The following is a 14,547-nucleotide window of genomic DNA, read 5'->3' as shown; positions in this document are numbered from 1 at the left end:
AGCGAGTCAATACACTCTCCACCACACACCTATAGAAGTTTGTCGAAGTTTTAGTTGTCACGCCAAATTTTCGCAAACTCCTAAGGAAGTATAGACACTGCTGTGTTTTCTTCATAATTGCAGTTACTGTACTGGGCCCGGGACAGGTCCTCTGAAATGATAACACTGAGGAATTTAAAGTTGCTGACTCTCTCCACCTCTGATTCTCCAGTGAGGACTGGCTCATAGACCTCTGGTTTCCTCCTCTTGAAGTCAGTAATCAGTTCCTTGGTCTTGCTGACACTGAGAAAATGTTATTGTTACACCACCTAGCCAGATTTTCATTCTCCCCTTATATGCTGATTCTTCTCCATCGTTTTCTCCAGCACTGCAGTCGTTTGAGATCAGTGTGTTCTAATTTTTCTGTACCCTTGCTCTTCAATATTCCTTTATTGCTTCAACACTATGAACACTGGCTACTATCTCAAGTTTTCCTATTATCTTATGAGATCAGAATTTGGATGCTACAGGAGGAGGCTAGTTAGACCATCGCCAGCTCCAAGTTTAGTTATTCCTTTACTCCAAAACTCTACAACTTATTTTAAGGCTGACCCAAATGCCTGTTCAAAAACCCTTGCCAATTCCATCAACTACCGAGTAGTAACTTCCAGATGTGTGTTAGTCCTTAAAACCTTTCTGGTCAAATTTTGGGTCAGGTGTTTAAAGATCTTCATATCTAGCTCCCTGTAAACTGTCTGATTGTACCACTGTCAAGTGCCGTCTGTGTGTGTGTCGTTATGCAATAACAGCAGTTCTGTTTTTATTGTAGGAGAAATCTCAGAAACGACCATTTTTGCACTACAAGCCAGGAAAAAACTGTACAGTGTTGGATTTAAAATGGAATCCCACGGTGACTTCCATCCTGGCAATCTGCATGTCAGATGGAAGCGTAACAATATTGGAGGTTACTGATGTTATTAAACAACATGCCAGCCTTCCAGCCACAGCTGGCATCACTTCATGTAGGTATTGCTTATCTATATGTGACTTGTTCCTTTTTCGCCCTGGGCAGCATTTTTTGCCATTTCCTTAGCATTTGTCTGTTTTTATCAAGGCTGAGTTGCTCATTCGGCCCTCTCTCCAGCATGGATGGAAAGTGTGCAAGAGACTGGCCAGATTCAATCCCGGGGCCATTTGCTTTGGAGTCCGATGCTGATGCCACTGCACCACTGGCCAGCTTTATACCTTACTTGGCTCTCTTTAATAGGCAGTACACACCTTGATGTAGTAGGTTAATAATATGATTTCAGAATTTTTCTAGAGCACTTACATTATAAAGTGTAAACGTTAAACTGTCATAGTGTTCTTACTCGTTGCTTCACTAGATTTTGTAATGCATTTGTGATCAATCTTCATAATCTTGAATATTTTGAAAATAATTTAAAGTGCAAATATATGTGTGCATTTCTTGCTAAGCTCAACTCAAATTCCTTGAAAATGTACAAATTGAGTGAAGCAAAACTAATTTAATTCAACCACCACTTTAAATTATTGGCCACATGAGTAATCTTGGACATGAAGCCCCATCTTAACAACCTGTTCTAGGAGTGTGCTGTTGTAAAATGTAAAGTGATTAGGCTGAGATTGTAATCCATTGTTCGAAGTTTAATATATTGTCTCTGTCCTTGCCCCTCCACTTTGCTCTCTCTCACACTTCCCACCCCAATCTTGCTCCTCCTCCATCTCCATTCTCTAGTATGCTGGAGTCCAAAAGGGAAGCAGTTGGCTGCTGGAAAACGAGATGGAACAGTAGTTCAATATTCACCGGTAAGTGGGTCTGCTTGCTCATATCTTCTAGTGAGTTTTTACTCTTCTCCCTAAGTCTCTGCAACCTCTCTCAGTCCCTTGAAGCCTTAACTCTCCTCCAATTCTGACCTTGTCTGTTATTTGTTATCTTTATTATCAGTTGCTTATGCCCTAAGTTTTTTGGAATTTTGTACTGTACCCTTTTTAATTCCTTTTTTTAAGGAATATCCGTGCGATTTAGACTTAATTCTCTGAACTCCTTTGGGCTATTAACAATTCTCTCTCTCTCTCTCTCTCTCTTGCTCTCGCTTTCTCTCTCTCTCTCTCTCTCTCTCTCTCTCATATATATAGGAATAGTAGGCAAAATCACATTGTGAAAGGTCCAAACTAATACACTATTCTTGCTTAAAGTTGAGCAGTGAAAAAAACTTGTCTCGCATTACAACAGTGCATTGAGGCAATAGAAGGTAAAACAGAGTGCGGAATAAAGTGGCCACACATCGTGAGAGTTTTAAGGAGTAGAATAGGGTGGAACACCAGTGTTGAGGATAATCATTGTGGAGGTGTAGACTCTATCCTTATTAATTGCGATTCTGTTGTTGGGAAGTCAAGGATCCAGGATCTAATTGCAAAGGGAGGCGTTGAGTCCAGTTTCAAGGAACTTGGATTTGTGTTTGCTTGGAATTATAGTATTGAAGGCAGGGCTAGAGGAGTGCAAAGCTTGTGGGGTATCACTTTAGGATTGGAGCTGTTGTCTTCGGGGTTGATGCCATCAGTGCCTTTGAGTAGAGTCATTTTAGCATAAGTCTAATACCTTATTCCTTAGAAAGTGTTTTGAGACCATGTATCCATCAATGCCTTTGAATAGAGTCATTTTAGCATAAATATAATATCTTATTCTTTAGAAAATTTTTGAGACCATGTATCCTTGGAAAAATTCAAAACAGCAGTTGTAACCTTTTGTCATGTGAGGGTGTTAGGAGATGAGGAGCCAACATGGTAGATGTTAAACTAGCAGAATAGGTTTGATGTGCTTATTGCTTCTGCATTCTCTTATTGATTCCTTGGGTTAATTCTTCCAAAATGATTGCAGAAAGGAGAGACGTAGAGAGTGTGATTATAAAGTGATATGAAGCTGTGAATAAGATAGCTTCCTGCAAGAGTTTAATTTTATTTTGATGGTTTCAGTTGTTTTTCAATTTATGGAATTTAATAGATATGTGAACCTCTTGATTCCTGTCAACCAAGCGTTTCTTTATCCATATCCATAGCTTGTTCTCAATACCATATACATAAAATTTGCATGCCAATATTTTGTGGGACCTTTTGAAAGGAACAAATAATCTGATCTGGTTCTTCCTAATTTTTTTCCTATTAGTGATATCTTCCAAAAGAAAGTCTGGTTTGCTGTTTTTGTACTTGCAACATGATCGTAATTAACAGTTTTTATTTTCTTTGTAGACATTGCAAGAAAAGAAGGTTATCCCTTGCCCACACTTCTACAGTTCAGATAACCCAGTTAAAGGTGCGATGTACAGAACCTTAGTTGTTTTATTTGTTATGCTGGGTCTCTGAGAGCTCGCTTTTTTCTTTCTGTAGATCTGCATTGTTTTTCTTTTCAAGTATTTAAAATTGTCTCTTTAGGAATAGTTTCCATCACTCTTTCAAGAATTATATGCCATCAGCCACTGAGTAGAAAGATTTGTGCTTACATTTCCAAATTCTGTTGAGTTATCTTGAAACTATTCCTTCTGTTGGTAGACCTGCAGAGCACACCTTTTTACTGCCTTCAAAATGAGGTCTTTTATTTAATTTCTCCTCTAGTTGCTCTTCATTCCAAAATGTGTTACTCTTACTGACTTTATTACATACAATGGTAAAATACTTTAATGATGTTGTACAGACTGTGGGGACCTCTACTGGCAAAAATTTGTTAATTGGTTTTGTCTCATTTTATTTTTAAATCATTGTGGACTTCTGATTTTGAGCATCTGATTTATTGAAACTATCAGCAATTTCTCCTGCTGTGACTTTGTGAATAGAGATCTTTCAGTCCTTTGAATCTGTTTTGTCATTCATTTAGTTGTTGGCTGTTCATTGAAGGTAATATTTTCTTACTGGATCAAATTTTATTAATATTTGCATACTTCAGTATGGTAATACAGCAATTTTGTATACACATGCAACTGAGCTTTAACTATTGAATTCCTGAGTATCAGGCCATTTAGTTAAATCAATTCTATCATTAATAACAACGTTTACTAGTTTGTCCTCATGTTGGCCAACTACACTGTCACGCCATTGCTTCTCTCACTTTAAATTTAAACTTTAACTTTGGACTGAGATTCAATTATTGGGGTAGCACAGTAGTGTATTATGTAGGGTAATACTATTACAGTGACCCAGGTCCAATTCTGGCACTATCTGTAAGGCGTTTGTATGTTTTCTCTGTGACCGCACAGGTTTCCTCCAGATGCCCCAGCTTCCCCTCGCATTTCAGTACTTACGGGTGAATAGGTTAATTGGTCACACGGGTGTAGGTGGGCAGTGAGGGCTTGTTGGGCTGGAAGGGCCTGTTATCATGCTGTACTTCTAAATAAGTATTTGATATGATGAAGCAATAATATGAGGCTATATAATTAATGCTGTTAAATGACGTAACCTCTCCTCAATTTCATACTCCTTATTTTCTCTCCTTTGTTTATTTGTCAGCTTCATGAATGTAATCTGTGTACAATTTAACATGTACAGTATATGCTTAGGACAAATTGAATGGTGCTGCCAAAGAATTGTAAAGATGATGTCCAGAGAGGTGATGAATTTAGTCATGGAGAAAAGGGAAATGTATATAAGGCTTCGGAAGTTAAGATCAAATGAAGCACATGAGTACAAAGAAGCCAGAAAAGAACTAAAGAAGGGAATTAGGAAAACCAGGAGGTATCATGGAAAGTCCTTGGCAAATAAGACTAAGGTGAATCCCAAGGCATTCCAAACATCAAGTGCAAAAGGATAACTAGGGAGAAGGTGAGATCACTCAAGGAAAAAGCATTTGCTCGGATGCGGGAGAACGTGAGTGAGATACTTAATGAATAGTCAAATCTCAAACGAGAAAATCTGCAGTTGCTGGAAATCAAAACAACATGTACGAAGTGCTGGGGGAACTCAGCAGGCCAGGCAGGTTCTATAATATAGATGCTGGTGGGCCTGCTGAGTTCCTCCAACATTTTGTGTGTGTTACTTAATGAGAACTTTGCTTCAGTATTTACCAAGGAAAAGGACATAGAGGACCGGGAAATCAGTGCTGAGTGTATACATACGTTAGCACATTTAGAGGGCAAGGACGAGGAAATGTTTGATCTGCTACCGAGTGTTAAGGTATTTGACAAAGTCCCTCATGGGAGACTAATCCAGAAGATTAAGATGCATGTGGTCCGTGATGAATTGGTTGTTTGGATTCATAACTGGCTTGTGCGTAGAAGACAGAGGGTATTGGTGGAAGGGGATTATTTGAACTGGAGGTCTGTAATTTATGGTGTTCCTCAGGGATCTATGTTGGGACCTCTGCTGTTTGTGATGTATATAAATGACCTAGATGAAAATGTGGATGGGTGGGCTAGTAAGTTTGTGGATGGTACCTCGATTGGTGGAGTTGTGGATAGTGCAGAAGACTGGCAAATAATGCAGCACGATATAGATCAATTGCAGATGTGGGCAGAGAGTTTAGCCCAGTTAAATGTGAGGTGTTGCACCTTGGTAGGGCAAATGCAAGGAGACAGTACACTGTTAATTACAAGATCCTCAACGGTGTTGCTGGGCAGAGAGATCTTGGGATCCAAGGTCATAGCTCCTTGAAACTGGCTATACAGGAACAAATAAGAAAAAATCTGCAGATGCTAGAAATCCAAGCAACACACGCAAGCTGCTGGAGGAACTCAGCAGGCCAGGCAGCAACTATGGGAAAAAAGTATAGTGGACGTTTCGGGCTGAGATCCTTCAGCAGGACAGGTCAATGGGGTGGTTAAGATGACTTGTGGAATGCTTGCTTTTATTAGACAAGGCATTGAGTGCAAAAGTCAGGAGGTTATGTTGCAACTTTATAAAACTGGTTAGGCCACATCTGGAGTATTTCATACAGTTCTGGCCACCCCACTATAGGAAGGGTGTTGAGGCATTGGAGAGGGTGCAGAAGAAGTTTACCAGGATGCTGCCTGGTTTAGAGGGCATGTGCTATCTTGAGAGGCTGGATAAACTTGGGTTGATTTCTCCGGAGCACCAGAGGCTGATGTGAGATCTGATAGAGGTTTATAAGATTGAGGGGCATAGACAGAGTGTACAGTGAGTATCTGTTTACCAGAGTTGAAATGTCTAATATCAGAGGGCATGCATTGGAGGAGAGAGGGAGAAGGTTCAAGGAGGATATGAGGGGTAAGTTTTTTACTCCCGAGTCGCGAATGCCTGGAATGCGCTGCCTGGTTTGGTGGTATAAGCAAATATGTTGGAGGCTTTTGAGAGACGTTTGGATGGGCATGCGGATGTAAGGAAGGTGGAGGGATATGGACATTGTGTAGGTATGAGGGATTAATGTTTGGGTGTTTTTGATTTGCTTTTTAGGCTGGTTGGGCACAACATTATGAGCCAAATAGCCTGCTCCTGTGCTCTGCTGTGTCTGTCTATGATTGTTCTGATGTGAGAATGTAGCTGTATTTGTGGCTGGTGATTTAGCAATACAAATTGCAAAGTCACACATCAGTGTTTCATTGTTTGTGTTTATTTATGGAATTGGACAAGTGCAAATTAAAAACTTGTCAAATTTATTTTAATCCATATAGTTGGCCACTGATAGGATTGAATAGCTAGAACTAATTGATTTCATGCCACAGGGATTTCAGTAATTGATCAATAGATTTGAAGATGACATCTATCATGAAGATGTACTCAGCAGAACTTGTGGCATTGGCCTGAGTTAGATCAGATCAGAAAACCACAGATTTAATTTTAACTCTGTAGTTCAACTGTTTCAGTATTTGAGGCCCTTAGTATGCTTGGATCTCACATATATGTAGAATTTATTTTTGCACATTTTTTTAAATAACTATTCAATGCAAGATGGAGCTGGTTCAAAAGCTCAGTTGTGGTGGGGCATTAGCACATTATGCGTCAAAATGTTCTAGAAATCATTTTAGCACATGATCTACTCTAGCCTGAAAATCACACTCAGGATGTAAGATTTTGCAACCCCATTTCAAATTAAATGGCACATACACCTTTAAGGTGTTAGCTCATTGGTGTGATTTCAATTTTTTGCTATTAACATCTGTTCTACTATTTAAAAGTTACTTATTTATAAATCTGTTACATTTCCTTTTGCAGTTTTGGATATACACTGGATCAGTACATATGTCTTCACTGTCGTGTTTGTAGCTGTAGATGGATCCTTGGAAAACCCTCCTGAACTTGTGATTATTTCCTTAGCGGTAGGTGTTTTTTTATGGGAATATTTGGTCTCCTTCCAGCCAGGCTCTGTATTTTTGAAAGTCATCTATTTTTCTAACATAAAAATGTCATAAGCTTTTACTAAGTTCAGGGCACTCTCTAAATGAACGTAGTTTGTTGCTGGTACTATCCTCCAGCTATCCCAGTCCTGAAAATTAAGACTGTATTCCAAAGTGACACTTGACTTCTGCAATGCATAAGAGATGCTCTTTTTCAGATAAGACTTAAGTTTGGTGTCCTTTCTATCTCAACTGAATGAAAAAAAATCCATGCCTAAGAAGCGTGGAAGGTTTATCCAATATTTGTGTGGTCTGCTTTGTTGACCCGAGTGCCGGGCCTACAGAGTATATAGTTGAGTAAGAAGGTGGGCCTGGACAAGGCAGATGAGCAGCTTAATATTGAAATAAATACACAAATCCATTAAGTAATTCTGTGATGATGGGCATGGCAGGGCAGTGATATATTGCAACTCCGGAGGTGAAGTAACATGTGAGCAAGCTCAAAGAACTTGAGTTTCAAATTGATAAGCTGCTGCTTGAGATTTGTTTCACGAGCGAGATTCGCGAGATTCTATGCCTTGTATTATAACCTGCAGGATTGCTCACTCAAGGTGGTGACACTCCAAGTGAGACAAGGACGAGGGATTAAGCAGGTATCATCGGGAGAACATCTTCCCATGCACTTGTTAAATATTTGTGACCTCTGGTGAATAAGAGCAGACCCTGCAAGGAGGCTAAGCAAACTGACCATCCATCTAATGTAGTGGACCATTTAAGTTGGTGAATGCAGAGGAGTATAATAATAATGGAAATTTATGCAAATAGGACATTTGACATTGTTGTCTCAGCCTTGTTGCATGCTGGGTGTCTGGGTTTGAAGGTCCTTTGGGCTGGAGTTAAACTTGGGAGTAGGAGCAGAAGGATCCAGTGCTGTGGAAGGAGGAGATTCTGGGAGGGGGGAGAAATATGGATTCAGATTAAATGATTGATAATTTCTTGGGTTTCTTCCTCAGTAACATGCAAATTGGCATTGATTGAATACATCAATCAAAGCTGCATCGTTCCTCAAACTTTCTTGATCTTCCTTGCTGCAATGCTGTATCTTATCTCCAACAAGCTTCTGGTGCATCGGAGCTAATCTTCAGACATTGAAACTGTTTAATTTACATCAACTACACTGAAGCACCAAGGTTACCTGCACCCAGTGGAGTGAAGTTCCAAGGGCATGAAATACATTTTTGTTCTTTAACCAGAGGGAAATTGACGAATTCTAGACTATATCTTTGCGAAGTGAAAAACAGGCTGGATTTGCAGCAATAGTGAGAATCCAAAGTTCAAAGTAAATTTGTTATCAAGGTCAATTTTTGTCACCATATATTGCCTTGAGTTTCATTTTCTCATGGGCATTCACAGTAAATACAAAGAAACACAGAATCATTGAAAAACTGCACACAAAGACGGACAAACAACCAATGTGCAATAGACAGCAAATTGTGCATATATATAAAAACAAAATAATGGTAATAAATAAGTAATATCGAGAACATGAGTTGGAGAGTCCTTGAAAGTGAGTCTTATCATTTGTGTAATCAGTTCAGTGTTGGTGTGAGTGAAGTTATCCATTGGTTCAGGAGCCTGATGGTTGAGGGGTAATAACTGTTCTGAAACTGGAGGTGTGGGACTTAAGGCTCTTGTACCTCCTTTCTGATGGTAGCAGCGAGAAGAAAGCGTGGATTAGATGTTGGGACGCCTTAATGATGGATGTTGCTTTCCTGGTACAGCACTCCTTGTAGATGTGCTCAACGGTGGGGAGAGCTTTACCTCTGATGGATTGGTCTGTATCTGTTACTTTTTGTGTTTCATACCAGGCCATGAAAGCAACAGCAAGAGTTGTGAACGAGAACACATTACTTTGATCAGATCCAATGCAAGATGGCTGAACTTGAATGAGACTTTCATTATTACAATATTTTCTTTATTTGAATTTGCCAAGCATGTCTTTGGTGTAATCATAAAATAACTAATGAAAATGAAAATTAGTGTTTTCTGTCCTTGTGTCCAGACATTTTATACCACCTGCATAGTTTAAAGTAAAATTGTGTACATAGTTTTACGATAAGGAAGTTTTTTTTTCCAGAAAAAGGATGAGAAGAAAGAGGACCAATTTTTGAACTTTAATGAGCTGTGTTTTGGAGTGACAACAGAGAGACAGCACCATTACTATCTTCACTACGTTGAAAGCTGGTGTGTGAATGATATAATTTTCATATCCATTAACTAAGTAGCATGTCAACTAGCAAGCATGTTCCAATTATCAATAAAGTTTCATCCTACTTGGGGATTGAACCTTATGTCTATTGACATCATAGCAAAGGCTGGTTCTGACACTGATCTTCATATCTATGGCACTTGTTGAATATGTTCAGAAGTAGTGAGTATGCCTCTCCTTTCTTGATTTAAGGACCTATATATTGCACCTCTGAAACAGTCCTGAATGGGTTTAGTTCCTTTGCTCAATGCAGAACTTGGTATATTCCAAATGGATAATACTTGGACCTTTGAGAAAGATGTTTGTGGGTTGAGTCCAGTTCCGATTTTTAAATGTGATTTGTGCTAAAACATAGAAAATGTTTTGAGGGTGATATTTCTGCAATCAGGATCCAAAAGAGCTATTTCTTTTTTTACAAATTCGGCAAGTTTGGCATACATTTCCATATGTTTGCCATTTTAATCAACTGCACCTAAGTTAATGTTCATTGATGTGTTGATTTATTATTTGCAGGGTAAATGTCTATTAAATGTATATCATTAATGTCAAGATTATTTGCAGGGTAAATGTCTATTTAATGTATATCATTAATGTCAAGAATCTGAGGAAATTCTACTTGAGTTGCAGTCTGGCTATTAGAGGCAATTGACTCTGTATTATTTCCCAGGGAACTTCTCGTTGCTGCTTCAGCAGCATCCATTGAAGTCAGTGTCATTGCTCGGCAACAAGACAAGGTAAATGTTCTTTTAAAAAGCTTTTTTAAAAATAATTGGTGTTAATTTTTGTAATAATTGAGAAAGTACTGGAGTGAGAGTGGGTTGAGCATTTAATCTTAAAAGAAAAAGGCAGGTTGAATGAAACATTTAAAATTTGGAAGGATTTTGATTGGGTAGATTTTTAAAATATGATTTGTGGGCTGGAACAAAATGACAGGATATCAATGTAAAATAAATACAAATTTAAGTAGGGATTTTGAAATCTCTGAAAACTCTTTGCCTGTGAAAGGAAGTTAGTGGGACTTGCTTTGTGTAGAAGTTAAAATAATTTGCATAAGCAGATTGGAGGGAGAAGTCGGATGAAAGGAAATGAATGACAAGCTGGTGGGATGTGTTTAAGATGACATCGAAGTTCTTGTAGGGTACAAGTGGTGGTACGGTCTTGTTGAATACCCTGTTTCGGTGTTGCAAGTTCTAAGTCTGTGAGCCTCTGTGTTCAGGTCAACTGGGAGGTTTGGGTCCTTGAAGATGCAGCTCGGGCAGAACTTCCCGTGACCGAGAACAGTGATGACACCATGCCTGTTGGAGTTGCTATTGATATCACCAGTCAAACTCCCGTAAAAGTTGGTGAGTTTTGTGCATTGTTTGTAGGTTTGAATGGTATGTTCGGTTGTCAGAAGAGGGGCGATAGAACATCTTGATCATTGAGGCAAGGGTGTAGATCCATTTAAGAGCTTGTTCATAGCAAGGTCTTTGCACCTGAAATAGAGAATCATGTGTAAAAGTAAACTTCCTTCCTCTGCTCACACCCTAATTTGGTCAGCGTTATTCTGTTCCTGTAACATAACTGGACCTCTCAATCATAGGCTATCAGAAGGAGAGTTGTGGGAGTGTAAATATCATGTACTAGTTGGTGCTGCAGTGTAATCTTGGGTGAGTAATGCTGCCCCCTTTCGCAAAACTGTATGCTGCAACTACATACGGTCTCATTTAAATCATATAGTACAGGTTGATGTCCCAAGTGCTTTGAGCAGCTGTTTATGGCTCAACCTATTGTTATTTCCTTCAGTGAAATTCTCTGGCCAGTGTCCACCCTTCAGGAGTAGAATATGGCTGAGATGTGGCCCTGTTCTTTTCAAGTCTGGGTCAAATAGTCCTTAAAATTTGGCTGCTTTTCCTCCAAAAACGTGAGTGAGAATAGGCTACAGGGGAATAAAGTGTTGGAAAAGAGATTGAATATGGATGCTGGAGATATTATTTTAAAAAAAACTACTGGAAGCACTCAGCAAATCAAGCAGCATCTTTGGAAAGCGAAGCTGTTTTATTATTTCAAGTTCAGGACTCTTCAAGAGCAGTCACATCCATGACATTCTTCTGAGAGCCAGCATGGACTTGATAGACTGAAAATCTTCTTTCAATGTATAAGGAAATACTAAAATTGATTATGTATTCATTGCTGTTGGAATGAATTGGATGAGAACAAATTTGCTGCCTTGATTCACTCATTACAATTATGATTGAACTACAAGAGAGTGAGTGTACGGTACTTCGGGAGATTATGAGCTGTTAAGTATCCTTTGTTAATGTGGATTTTTACCTCTTTATTTTCCTTGGCATGATAATAATAGATGGTTCCATATAATTTATCAAAGTGCATCAGTATTCTGTCACACTTGTAGTAGTAATGTGTTCTTTAGTTTCTTGTCCGTTACGGGAATAGAGTGAAATATAATTTTGACTCTCAGGGCACGCAGCAAATTTGAATGTTTAAAGACATGAGGGAAAATGATACAATTGTACAAGATTCAAGTATTCAGTAAGTGTAGGCATGAAGTTAAATTTCTTTTCTGTTAATATTTAATAGTTTTCATGTCATTATCATTTAAGTCTGTTCTAAATAGAAGGAATGTAGATTTGATCTAATAGTTTGATTAATAGAAATCCTGTCTCTTTTGCAAGTTTTGAAATGGATTCATTTGATGGTTTTGTAGGTGATGAGAAGATTTATGCTCCTTCTCCTATCTTGATGCTGCTCACAACCGAAGGGCTCCTTTGTCCATTCCACATGCTCAACTACAACCCCGGAGTGAAATCAGTAGTGAAGCCATCAGTATGTCCACGTCTTGAAGGAGAGAGAGAACCTCCCTCATGTATGTACTAAATTTATAGAAAGCAGCAGAAGTACACAAAACAGACCTTTGTGCACAAAGAAAAGTTCATTTGCTTGTTACGTGAAGTGGTTTTTCACATTATTACCACCTTTTAGATTGAACCAATGCACCAGTAGTAAAAAGACTCGACTCCATGCTGTTGCCAAAGCAATAGTGAGGAAGTACTTCATTTCCGGGATGGTTTCTTTCAAAGATGCTATTAAATTAATTGGCTGCGAGTGCCCTCACATGAAAGTAAAAGGTGCTCAGATGTTTTGCAAGGGATGAATGATTTTGTCTGCAAAGTTAAGATGAAGCTGATGGTGTTGTTCGGATCATTCTCTGTAAGATTGGTGGAAACTGAGCCTGTCAGGACTTTGATAAATGAATTGGATAGGCACTTGAATAAGAATTATTTGTAGGGGAAAGAAAGGGGAAAAGGATGATTTTGAATTATGCTGTAGAGGTGGCCTGGGATGATGGGCTTAATAACTTACTTCTGAGCCATGGTAATTCTTTAAGAGTACGAGAGTTTCTCTTGGGGTCAGCTTTAATCTTCTTGGTGTCAGCATTGATGATGTGAGAATGCAGCAACTAATATAAGCACAAGCTTCCATAGCCAGCAATGTGCTAAAGGTGAGTTTTTTTGGTTTTGTGTGAATGTAGTCAGTACATAAGGCAGAATTTCCTTGTTTTGTTTTTCCTCAGTAGTATGATGTAAACTGTTCATCTGAGGTCAGATTGGGTCACAGTTTAAAAATTAATCCATATTTTGGTCGCTGTAAAATTGTACGTCAGCCTAGGTTTTTGTTTGGATCTCTGAAATGAGATTCAAATTCCTGATCGTCCAATTTAGGGACAGTGATGCTACCTTATAGGTGACTGACAGAGTTGTGGAACTTTTAAAATGATTCAGGATGCGAGACTAATATACCACTTATTCTTGCAAAGTGTGGTGATGGGCTTATTCAGAATGTCGCCTGGGAGGAGGGGTGTGAGTTATGTGAGGAAATGAGAGAAACGAAGGATCTTGTTTCAGTGGTGAAGTTTATGGGGAAATTTAATATTGTTTCAAAATCTGCAGAGTATTGGTGAATGGAGATAAATTATTTGAATTTTCTGCAAGGCTTGTACTTAGCTACTTTGGAAAAGTATGAATTTTAATGTGAATTTGAAACACTTTATTTTCCTTGCAGCTCAACCATCAGTCCCTGCTCCTGTATTGTCGCCGCCGCAGACTTCAACTGCACCGTCACGACCCTCTTCAAAAATCGTGCAGCCTGCTGCTGCTCATCATTCACCTGCTTTCCCGTCAGTGGGCTTGCCTACTTTAGCCCGCTTTTCAAATAACACAATGGCACCTCAGGCTACAATAATGCAACCTGAAGCAGGTCCTGCAGATGGCACTAATGTTGAGAGTGGAACTTCTGCCGCACCTACCAAAGACTGGCCTTCCTCTTATACTCTTGGTTCCAGTTCTTCCTGGGACTCTGATGTAGATGACATGCAAAAGCAGAAGGCTCTTGCCTCTCCCAAGTTTGTTCGGTAAGTTCTATCCTGTGTTTTTTCTTAAGTAGCTCGTGGAGTTACATTGAGTTTATTTCAAACAATTGGCCATTTATATAGGTGGGTCTTCCAATAATCACCTTCCTGAAATTAGCAAATCCTCTGTTTTCCCAGTTATTGTATCATTGTTGTGGTAATGAATGCCTTTAATTAGTTAAATAATTCCTTTTTCTGAATTCCTTAATGCTATCATATTGTTGAGTCTTGAGTGTCTCCCATGTAGAAATATCTACCCTTTTAGCTTTTATGCTTAAGGACTTGTATCACATCATCTTACAGCTTTTGGAAAAACGCTCCAATTTTAATGTAGGAACAGGAAGAGGCCGCTCAGCCCCTCATTCATCACAGTAAAAGCTGGGAACAGTGGTCAGCCGTGTGCCGCCCCAAACTGATTTAATCTTGGCTTCTATTTTACCTTCCTGTTTGGCCCCAGAATACTTGATTTCCTTAAAGTTTATAAATATATCTCAGTGTTAAGAACTGCCTTCTCCTCTTCAGTTCTCTTGTTCTCTGCCTCCCTTGTTTAAATGATTCAGTGCGATATGGGGTAGACCACATATTATTTGTCA

At 39.0% G+C, this 14,547-nt stretch overlaps 1 protein-coding gene across 2 annotated transcripts in view; it reads left to right on the top strand.

Annotated features, from left to right (window-relative positions):
* nup214 (nucleoporin 214) overlaps window positions 1–14,547 on the top strand; it is a 124,745-nt gene that overhangs the window by 14,273 nt on the left and 95,925 nt on the right. For both annotated transcript variants that reach the window (XM_072240327.1, XM_072240326.1), the window contains exons 4-12: window positions 809–1,001; window positions 1,736–1,806; window positions 3,247–3,310; window positions 7,156–7,259; window positions 9,415–9,521; window positions 10,214–10,280; window positions 10,763–10,889; window positions 12,254–12,412; window positions 13,609–13,957. In XM_072240327.1, coding sequence (XP_072096428.1) covers window positions 809–1,001; window positions 1,736–1,806; window positions 3,247–3,310; window positions 7,156–7,259; window positions 9,415–9,521; window positions 10,214–10,280; window positions 10,763–10,889; window positions 12,254–12,412; window positions 13,609–13,957 — 1,241 coding nt within the window. The remainder of the gene's footprint in view (window positions 1–808; window positions 1,002–1,735; window positions 1,807–3,246; window positions 3,311–7,155; window positions 7,260–9,414; window positions 9,522–10,213; window positions 10,281–10,762; window positions 10,890–12,253; window positions 12,413–13,608; window positions 13,958–14,547) is intronic.

This window comes from Mobula birostris, chromosome 22 (assembly GCF_030028105.1).
Source record: "Mobula birostris isolate sMobBir1 chromosome 22, sMobBir1.hap1, whole genome shotgun sequence".
Lineage (NCBI taxonomy): Eukaryota > Metazoa > Chordata > Chondrichthyes > Myliobatiformes > Myliobatidae > Mobula > Mobula birostris.
The sequence above is the reverse complement of the archived record's forward strand: the minus strand, read 5'-3'. Positions and strand labels throughout refer to the sequence as shown.